Source organism: Clupea harengus, unplaced genomic scaffold (genome assembly GCF_900700415.2).
Source record: "Clupea harengus unplaced genomic scaffold, Ch_v2.0.2, whole genome shotgun sequence".
NCBI classification, from domain to species: domain Eukaryota; kingdom Metazoa; phylum Chordata; class Actinopteri; order Clupeiformes; family Clupeidae; genus Clupea; species Clupea harengus.
The window spans coordinates 3,648-15,216 of NW_024880598.1; the positions used below are offsets into that span (position 1 = coordinate 3,648).

The window sequence follows — 11,569 nt, forward strand, 5'->3', positions numbered from 1 at the left end:
GTCGCCTGAGCAGTCCCTTGGCCAGACACATTGTTCATGATATACTGTGTCATCGCGGTGGTCAAAAGACTTAAGTCTCCACTGTGGATCTCAGTATTAGAAATGGATGAAAGAGGGAGTGCCCTCCTCAGGAGCACCATTTAACTCTGCAACAACGCCATCCAGCAGTTGGCCAAGGAAAGTCTTCAAAGACCTCTCCACTATGGCATACACAAACTTCTCTTGAGGGCAGTCATACTCTGGAATGATGTGTCGAAGGCGATTCACCAGCATGTCTGTCAGTGGCCTCAAAGTTCCACTGGACAGAAGTTGCTCCATCTTCATCCTGATAGCGGCAGCATCATCTAAATTCAGGACCATCCTTCCCATTACAGTCTCCATGGCATCAATGGCTGTGGTCAGATCAGCACACCCTGAGGTGCCTGTATCCTTGATGTTGCCACAACTTTGAACACCACTGGAAACTGCGACCCTGGCAGAGGACAACTCAGGTTGACGGCCAAAGAATGACACTCTGAAACCTGAGCATCCATTACAGAGGTCCCTCAACCGCTGACAAGTTGTGAGGAAATGCTGCACTACAGCAAGCCTCTTGATGGAACCAGTGTGGTTGCTGGAAAAGTCGCTACAAAAAAATGTACATCCTATATTAGATTTTGTCCAATTGGGCAGACAGGTAAGTAGGTACTGATGTATGAGGATGAGAGGAATTTGAGAAGGTGAATATTTGTGTGAGCGTTGATACTTACTCATTCACAAGGTTTTGGACGGCAACAATGGATTCAGTGTCCATGGGGGAAGAGTCGTTGGACTTTGTCATTCCCTGAATGAACTGATCCCTGGACTGGTCCAGGATGACTTCTGGCTTACTAGTGCCTAAGGGGACATATGATGTTGAGATATGGATATATAGTTACACATGTCACCATTCCTGAAGAGTGGTGAATAGCGATCATTATCACTTACATCAATTTTAATCTTTATTAAGTCATTAATGCTTTCCACACTGGGCTACAAGACACATCAATGTACATCAAAGGCTTGTACTCTGACTCCACATCTGGATATTGATATTTGTAGTTGTTGTGAATGTAACTGCACTGACCTGATTCATTAAAGGAATGAGGCCTGGCTTCCACCAAACCTGGATGAACCAAGTCAACCTCAGATCCAGTCTGTTGCAGGAAATACATACAGGAAAATATGAATACTGGTTGACAAAGCTGAAAGAGTCAGCAATACTCCTTATCTGGCAACACATAATACAAAGTGCACTGCTACCTCAATTCCTCAATTTTTTTTCAGTTTATTGAGCTCTCAGTCAAACTGATACTGGCTTGGATGTCTTTTGCTGTGTATGTCAACTAAAAGTTATCAGGATGTTGACCTGGTAATGCAGTTAGCATACCTGAAGGTCTTGATAACTGGTCTCCAAGAAACCACTGTGAAGAGACACTGGAGACTGACCAGTCTCAACCTGCATCTCTGAAGACAGAGGTGGGTCCCTGTGAGGAAAAAGATATGACATTAGATATAATGCACATAATGAAGGATTGAAAAAAAATGTGAATAATATAGTTTAGAATTAGGAGAATAATAATTTGTGGTTACCGAAATATCCCAGTGGTTGGTCCATGACTGACAATATTGTCATGATGAATGATCATGGTGTTGAATGCAGTTTGATGATTCATAGCTTTGTAAAAATGGTAGCTAGAAGGTACAAGCACCCTTGGTTACAAAAATAGCTGATTTTGACCTTGACACCAATACACTTTTTTTTTCTTGAAACAAGGTGACATAAAAAGACTTGAAATAATATACAGCTACAGTGTCTGTAGGCTAACATGCAGAGAGAAAACGTATACGTTCATAATGAGGCAGTTCATGGTTAAAACTATGTTAATACTTATTTTAAATCGTATTCTGAATGCTGAAATGTTTAAAAATTGAGGTTAACCAAAATATCTATATTAATTGATGTAAATTAAATTGTGGAGTACAGCACTCACCGTGTAGTAACGATCGCAGTGTAAAATCAAAGTGAATGTAAATCGAACATAGAAGTATTGAACATTCTACTTTGACTGGAATGTATCGCTGTAACGCGTAAGAATCTCCATGGCAATTCAAACCTCACGTCACATCAATTACGTTAGCTAATTTCGGGAGTCCTTTTTGGTCTGACGCATGTCATGAAACAATTGTTTTTAACTGTGTGCTTAAATTATTTGGTTAAAATATGTACGGTTTCCACCCTCTATCTGGACATATACTTCAATATTATTGCCAACATATTGAACCAATCATTTTATTTCGGTCTTAGGTATTAGCACAAAACTAGGCAAGGCTTTTTAAACCGTTATCACGTTTGGTTAACAGTCCTAATAAAGTTAGCTATTTCTACGGTGTTCGTAGCTGCTAAAGGGAAATTACCAGAGATGCTTGGGAAATAAATGACATCTCCATATCGTTAATGTAGTGATTTTGGTTGTTGCAAATGTCCACTGTGATGGAACTCTTTCAGATCAGAGGCCCGGTCATCATCCCCTTTCAACAGCAGAACTCACTGCAACTGTTATGATATGGTCGACATCAGCGGCGTTTCTAGCTATTGAAAAGATCAGGGGCTAATTCAAGTTTGCCTGGGGTTTGTCTTTTCTTTTCTTTTTAAAGGGATATTGGCATTGGTAAATTGGAGGTACCAAAATATTAAGATTACATGCGTGAAAAAGAGAAAACTATTTTGTTGTTCTTTTTTTTATCCCTATATAGTCTCTTTTGTGTTTTTTCCTTAAAAATATTATATTTGGATATAATCCCTTTGTCAATCAACATTTTGATTAGTAACATTTAATTACATTTCTTTTGAGTAACTGTCGATACAATTACATTTCGTCTGTAATTTAATCATGTAACTCCGTTACATGTAACTTACTCCCCAACTGCATATGCCTAATGTAGTCAAGAGCTGCATCCATGTCATGTTGAAGTTAAGAAAATGCAAAGGAAGTGTAGCTCAGAGGAGACTGTTAAGATGCTGAGATAAGGGAGATAAGGAAACACATGATGCTAACATGGAAGACAGCATAGAAATACAAGTATTTATTCATTCATATTGGTTCAATTGTTGGACCACCTGCCTAGATTTACTTGCAGACTAAAGTATGTAAACTCTGACAAAGCTTGTCCCTCTGGAACATTTCAAATACGTTTGAGGTATTCACAAAATGGCATCAGTCTCTATGACCTTAGACTGGAAATGAACAGATGAAGGAATGTTTTCATTAGCTCTCACTTACAAAGAGGGAGAAACAACTGCCATAAAGACAACATTTCAAGATTGTTGCACAACATTTAAATAACTTTCTCTCTTGAAAATGAAAAGATTGGACTTTTAATTACTTTCTGAAAGCAGAGCAAGAGTATTTTCTTGTATTTTCCAGTTTGACTATTTAGTCCAGCACACTTTGATTCTGAGCATGTGGGTAGAGATGAAATCCTTTTCAAGAGCAGCAGAGGGAGACCTTGGTTCTTACAAAACAACAAGTTCATTACAAATGTACATTCCCTTCTTCAATAAACACATAACCATATATATCGTAGTGTATAGGCTAAATTGGATTCCACAGACCTCCCCTGCCATGGGTTAAAATGCTTGACAGGCTCAAATTTAACAATACTAAACGTTTTAATTCATTTAAAATAATGTAATTTATCTATTGTTGTAGCGAAACAATCTCTTCAAATCTTAGAGTTGATACTTCAATGAGAGTCGGATGACCGAATGCGATGAGCTGAAGTTTATTCAATCGTACAGACTTTCATTCAATTCGAGTGGTGGTCCATGGAGCAACTCAGTCAAAAAACAAGTGCACTTACTTTTTATACTATGTTTTTCGTCACTATGCTTTTCCAATCGAAAGGTAAAAGCATTTCAAAGTTGAGCCAATCAGAATATTCTGCTCTAACCTAAACATTTATCCAAGTTTGTTTATGTGTATTTAAAGGGGGAAAAAGGACAGCTAACTGTGGTAGGTACGTGGCATGTAAAATATAATGTGCAAATCCCAATTGCTGACTGTCAGAGCCTGATAAATCCTCTCTGAAGGTCAAATTGAAGAAAATATAATGCTGTGATAAATAATATTTTAGTTTGCTGTTAAGTATCTGTCTGCACCTGCCCGTTTTCCTGAACGATTCCCACCCATTTACATTACATGTGGTGTAATAGTGTGGGAGCAGTAAATGGAGAGAACGAATTTCATCCCACATGTCGTTCACTTGTTGTTCTCTGTGAAGCACGAGTCTGACCCCTGACCTCTGTCCTCCAAAGCCTTCACTTTGTCCTCAGTAGTGTCAACGAATAGAAATTCTCATTTGGATTGACAGTCACATCAGCACGATCAGCTAATCCGACGGTTCTATTAATACGAGGCAGGAGTAATCTTTCGGAAATGTTATCAGCCAAGGCCTTCTCTGATCATACTGCAGGCTTGTGAATGTAATCAATCAATCAATCAATCAATCAATCAATCAATTTGTTTATTTGATCAAGAGGGACAGTGTACATTCATGAACATTAAGATGTAAATGCACCCAATTATAGCCAAAAGGCTAGTTTCCATTGGCAGTCCCCCTGCCAGAGTGAAAAAGGCTATACAACCTTAAAAAAAGGCATTAACGTATATATCAAACAAAAATCAGACAATAAATCAAAAATAAAATAAAATAAGATAAATAAAATAAAATAAAATAAATAAAATAAATAAAATAAATAAAATAAATAAAATAAATTAAAATAAAACAAAACAAAACAAAACAAAATAAAATAAAATAAAATGATATTAAATCCCAATATACAAGTTCTACTGCTTACCCACTAATGATCACATTTTTGGTTATTTATCAACCATGCTTTGAGATTTCTTTTAAAGCAGTTGAATGAGGTTGATTCTCTAATGTTCTGTGGGAGATGGTTCCATTCCCGGGCTGACCTAACTGAGAAAACCGACTGTCCAAATACACTTTTTTTTAAAGGAATATCACAGTCTCCTCTTGCTGCCCCTCGAGTAGCACTGGTTGCTGCTGTTCTAAACTTGACTAGGCTGCATAGTGGTGGGAGGGGGGCAGGTTAAACCGGATTTTGAACATTAAACAGCAGTTCTTAAATGTGATCAACTACTGGCCCATCTCCAACCTCCCCTACCTGGCAAAAGTCCTTGAGAGAGCTGTTGCATCACAACTCAAGTCCCACCTCAACCTCCATAATCTCCACGAACCCTTCCAATCCGCCTTCCGTTCAAAACACAGCACAGAAACCGCCCTACTGAAAATCACAAATGACATACTTCTCTCTGTTGACTCTGGCTTCCTCACCATCCTCATCCTCCTTGACCTCAGCGCCGCCTTCGACACCATCAACCACTCCATCCTCCTCTCACGTCTCCAGCACTCCCTTGGTATAACTGGCACTGCCCTCTCCTGGTTCACCTCATATCTCTCTCTTCATTTCCATAAACAACTGTAAATCCTCCACCTCCCCAGTCACCCACGGTGTTCCCCAAGCTTGGTCCCCTCCTCTTCATCATTTACATCCTTCCACTTGGACAAATCATCCGTCGCCACAATTTCGATTTCCACTGCTACGCTGATGACACCCAACTCTACTTATCCTCCAAGACCATCACCTCAGTCACCCACTCCACTCTCACCACCTGTCTCACTGATATAAAATCATAGATGCAACAGAACTTTCTCAAACTCAACTGCAATAAATCTGAAATACCCATCATCGGCCCTAACTCCCTCACCCACTCAGCCCAGACCTTCTCTCTCATCATTGATGGCCCCCTCCACCCAGGTCTGCAACCTCGGTATCATCCTCAACCCCACCCTTTCTTTCCTACCCACGCCAACCACATCACCAAAACTGCCTTCTTTCACCTCAGGACCATTGCATGCCTCCGGCCCTCCCTGTCCTCTGCCACCACCGAAATTCTCATCCATGCCCTCATAACCTCCAGACTCGACTACTGCAACAGCATCCTCTATGGCTCTCTCCCAACACAATCCTCAATAAACGTTCAGAACTCTGCCGCTGCTCACCTCCACCCGACGCTATGAACACATCACCCCGGTCCTACGCAACTTCCACTAAAATATTACTCACCACATACAAAGCCCTAAACAACCTGGCCCCTTCCTACCTTTCAAACCTCCTCCCCCTCAAGTATTATTATTATTATTATTATTTCAGCCCAGGGGATTCTCTAAGTCTTAGCCAAACAAATACCCTCATTGTACAATACAGTTTCAGTAAAGACAAGAGCGACATTAAAACGGGGGGGTTAAATGCTATAAAAATCTCTAGGAACCCCCAATTGGTTTGTACTCGCACAAAAGTTAAGTCATCATTTAGGGACCACTGAAAGCACAGCCCATTGAATGTATTGGCATCAATATAAGGAAGAGAGATGCCTTGTCTTAAGCTTATTGTAATGTTAGGAAACCTACAGGGTCTAAAAGTGTGAGAGATATGATTTCACATTGTTCCCATACTTTACATCATAATTGGATATTATACGCGTTATGAATGTCTGCTCATTGGAAAAGCTGTCCCGAGGTCTAAGCTTAGCACTGTGTCTAAGAATTGCATGGGTCAGACAGGCTTTAGTAGGTGTTATATCTGTTCTTTTTACATAAATGAATATACAGCACAGGTGTGATACGGGGGATGAAAATAAACTTGTTTGTTGAATTTGAGACCTCTACCTCGTTGTGTTTGACCAAAGACTGGAAAAATGACATTGTCAGGGACAATACAGGGTCTGAGAGTGGGAGGTGTGACTCATGTGATACGGGGAATGAAAATGAAACCTCTAGCTGGTTGTGTGCGACCAGGGGGTAGGGCCGTAGATAAAGACAACTGCATTCCTAGGGTACGCTAAAGGATCTGAGAGTGTGTGCGGTATGAACAGCCAAGCACGCTTGCTTACATGCTAACTGGTGTCTTTTGGGGATGTAGTTCGGCAATGTTGTGCTGTGAAAGCTTTTATAAAAATGTTGCGGGGTGTTCTGACCCAAACCACAGAAATATGTAGTGCCTGGATGGCTAGTGGGAATGACAGGTGTGTTTTTCTGTCCCTCACGTGACTGCATTCCGCCAAAATGAATTTGAAGATGATGCGTTGCTCATAAAAAACCTACCTTAAAAAGTGACACATTTTTGCAGTGTTGCTTTAAATGCCAAAATGAATTGTTCTATGAGGTATGCTTGGGAGAAATGCCAATCCTATGTGGGGCTACAATCATGCAAAGTTTCATGTGGAAAGTCCAAGGGAGGTGAGTACTTATAGAGAGCATCGAATGGCTCATCTAAACCTGCTGTGGCCACAATCTTAAAGCAACTCATTGTGCTGTATCTTATGGTATTATAATGAGTGGAGGATGTGACATCAAAACACAACATGATGTAGCAATACAAAAATAGATATCGATTTATTATTAATACAACAGCAATAATAATTATAATGACAAGAATGATAATAATAATAATAATAATAATAATAATAATTGGGGCCATTTTTTTGTTTTGGCCATGTGACCTGATAAGAGATCTATGATCCTGTCATGATATGTCCAGCCTAAATCCTGATGTAGGCTACTCTATGGTGTTGTGGAAGTCCCACGGGACTGCAGGACTGTGGTGATGGTCTTCAGCATCTTTGAGAAAAGGTTTGGGTTGTGGGATTCTCCGTCACATGAGGAGGATGCAGGGGGATTTTCCTCTGGTGTCGCTGAGGAAGTTTGACCTGTAGTTCCAAGGAGGAGGAACAGGACATTTCATTACTCTACTATTCTTCAGTCAATCGGCTATGTTATAAATCAGTATGTATTTCCATGAGTGAAATTATCGTTGACTGGAAAATCTTCTAGAACACTTACCCTCATTTTCACCAGAGGAAGTCTCAGCATCTGTGACTTCTGAGGACATGGGCTGAACTCTGCTGTTACTCTGTATTGAGATTAAGTATTGATTAAATTACTATTAGTCACCAAAATTACACGTAAGATACATAGAGAAAATATTTTATGAAGAATATTTTAGATATATTAACATCTGTTACTGTCATGAAATATATAAACTATTGCACCTTGAGGATGAGAGTCTTGAAGGCTTTGAGTCTGTGGAGGAAGCTGAACCTCTGGGCTCCTTCCGTCCTCTCAGCACCCACCTCCTCCTGGCTCACCCGGAGAAGCTCTTTCACCAAACACTTGGTCAGGACTGTGCTCAACACAGGCTGCCGATAGGCCAAAAGCCCACTGACCATAGCTTTGGTGCGAAAGCTCTTTAGAAGTTCGTTGTAGATATTATTGCACATCTTCTGAATCCTGACAGCTGGATTTGACTTATCTCTTGAAAGGCCTGATGTAGAGCAAAACTCTGAGAGGATCCTTTCAGTGAGGTCACTGTGGAAGGCTGTGAAATCAGCCATGTGCTCGATGGTGGGTTCAATCTTTCTCATCAGCTGTACCAACACTATACTGACTAGGGAAAAGTAATCCTTTCCCTCAGGGCACTCTGTGCAGGCAGTGACTTTGCAGTTCTCCACAGAATCTTGATCACTTGTTCCACTGATCCTGGATGAAAAGTCCCTGGTGGGTGGATGTCGCCTGAGCAGTCCCTTGGCCGGCCAGACACATTGTTCATGATATACTGTGTCATCGCGGTGGTCAAAAGACTTAAGTCTCCACTGTGGATCTCAGTATTAGAAATGGATGTTGATGAAGAGGGAGTGCCCTCCTCAGGAGCACCATTTAACTCTGCAACAACGCCATCCAGCAGTTGGCCAAGGAAAGTCTTCAAAGACCTCTCCACTATGGCATACACAAACTTCTCTTGAGGGCAGTCATACTCTGGAATGATGTGTCGAAGGCGATTCACCAGCATGTCTGTCAGTGGCCTCAAAGTTCCACTGGACAGAAGTTGCTCCATCTTCATCCTTATAGCGGCAGCATCATCTAAATTCAGGACCATCCTTCCCATTACAGTCTCCATGGCATCAATGGCTGTGGTCAGATCAGCACACCCTGAGGTGCCTGTATCCTTGATGTTGCCACAACTTTGAACACCACTGGAAACTGCGACCCTGGCAGAGGACAACTCAGGTTGACGGCCAAAGAATGACACTCTGAAACCTGAGCATCCATTACAGAGGTCCCTCAACCGCTGACAAGTTGTGAGGAAATGCTGCACTACAGCAAGCCTCTTAATGGAACCAGTGTGGTTGCTGGAAAAGTCGCTACAAAAAAAGATGTACATCCTATATTAGATTTTGTCCGATTAGGGCAGACAGGTAAGTAGGTATGTATGAGGATGGGAGGAATTTGAGATGGTGAATATTTGTGTGAGCATTGATACTTACTCATTCATAAGGTTTTGGACGGCAACAATGGATTCAGTGTCCGTGGGGGAAGAGTCTTTGGACTTTGTCATTCCCTGAATGAATTGATCCCTGGACTGGTCCAGGCTGACTTCTGGCTTACTAGTGCCTGAGGACGTATGATATTGAGATATGGATATATAGTTACACATGTCACCATTCCTGAAGAGTGGTGAATAGCGATCATTATGACTTAATAAAGATGAAACTGACGTTAGTCATTAATGCTTTCCACACTGGGCTACAAGACACATCAATGTACATCAAAGACTTATATTCTGACTCCACATCTGGATGTTGATATTTGTAGTTGTTGTGAATGTCATTGCACTGACCTGATTCATTAAAGGAATGAGGCCTGGCTTCCACCAAACCTGGATGAACCAAGTCAACCTCAGATCCAGTCTGTTGCAAGAAATACATACAGTGAAAATATGAATACTGATTGACAAAGCTGAAAGAGTCAGGAAATACTCCTTATCTGGCAACACATAATACAAAGTGCACTGCTACCTCAATTCCTCAATTTTTTTTCAGTTTATTGAGCTCTCAGTCAAACTGATACTGGCTTGGATGTCTTTTGCTGTGTATGTCAACTAAAAGTTATCAGGATGTTGACCTGGTAATGCAGTTAGCATACCTGAAGGTCTTGATAACTGGTCTCCAAGAAACCACTGTGAAGAGACACTGGAGACTGACCAGTCTCAACCTGCATCTCTGAAGACAGAGGTGGGTCCCTGTGATGGAAAAAAAGATATGACATTAGATATAATGCACATAATGAAGGATTGAAAAAAATAATAATACATTAAGTGAATAATATAGTTGAGAATTAGGAGAATAATAATTTGTGGTTACCGAAATATCCCAGTGGTTGGTCCATGACTGACAATATTGTCATGATGAATGATGATGGTGTTGAATGCAGTTTGATGATTCATAGCTTTGTAAAAATGGTAGCTAGAAGGTACAAGCACCCTTGGTTACAAAAATAGCTGATTTTGACCTTGACACCAATACCGTACACTTTTTTTCTTCCTTGAAACAAGGTGACATAAAAAGACTACAGTCTGTAGGCTAACATGCAGAGATAGAAAACGTATACGTTATCATAATGAGGCAGTTCATGGTTAAAACTATGTTAATACTTCATTTTAAATCGTATTCTGAATGCTGAAATGTTTAAAAATTGAGGTTAACCAAAATATCTATATTAATTGATGTAAATTATAATTTTTTGTGGAGTACAGCACTCACCGTGTAGTAACGATCGCAGTGTAAAATCAAAGTGAATGTAAATCGAACATAGAAGTATTGAACATTCTACTTTGACTGGAATGTATCGCTGTAACGCGTAAGAATCTCCATGGCAATTCAAACCTCACGTCACATCAATTACGTTAGCTAATTTCGGGAGTCCTTTTTGGTCTGACGCATGTCATGAAACAATTGTTTTTAACTGTGTGCTTAAATTATTTGGTTAAAATATGTACGGTTTCCACCCTCTATCTGGAGTCATATACCTCAATATTATTGCCAACACATTGAACCAATCATTTTATTTCGGTCTTAGGTATTAGCAAAACTAGGCAAGGCTGTTTTAAACCGTTATCATGTTTGGTTAACAGTCCTAATAAAGTTAGCTATTTCTACGGTGTTCGTAGCTGCTAAAGGGAAATTACCAGAGATGCTTGGGAAATAAATGACATCTCCATATCGTTAATGTAGTGATTTTGGTTGTTGCAAATGTCCACTGTGATGGAACTCTTTCCGATCAGAGGCCCAGGTGGTCATCATCCCCTTTCAACAGTTATGATATGGTCGACATCAGCGGCGTTTCTAGCTATTGAAAAGATCAGGGGCTAATTCAAGTTTGCCTGGGGTTTGTCTTTTCTTTTCTCTTTTAAAGGGACATTGGCATTGGTAAATTGGGGAGGTACCAAAATATTAAGATTACATGACAAAAGAGAAAACTATTTTGTTGTTCTTTTTTTTATCCCTATATAGTCTCTTTTGTGTTTTTTTCCTTAAAAAATATTATATTTGGATATAATCCCTTTGTAATCACCAACATTTTGATTAGTAACTCATTTAATTACATTTCTTTTCAGTATCTGTCGATA

At 40.1% G+C, this 11,569-nt stretch overlaps 1 protein-coding gene across 1 annotated transcript; it reads right to left on the minus strand.

Moving 5' to 3' along the window:
* Positions 1-8,551: 8,551 nt before the first annotated feature.
* LOC122132445 lies at positions 8,552-11,020 on the minus strand. Its single transcript, XM_042707180.1, has 5 exons — positions 10,305-11,020; positions 10,087-10,183; positions 9,782-9,851; positions 9,429-9,555; positions 8,552-9,305 (listed from the first exon to the last, which is right to left on the minus strand). The coding sequence occupies exons 1-5, from the start codon at positions 10,385-10,387 to the stop codon at positions 8,552-8,554; spliced, it is 1,131 nt and encodes a 376-aa protein (XP_042563114.1). The 5' UTR covers positions 10,388-11,020.
* Positions 11,021-11,569: the final 549 nt, after the last annotated feature.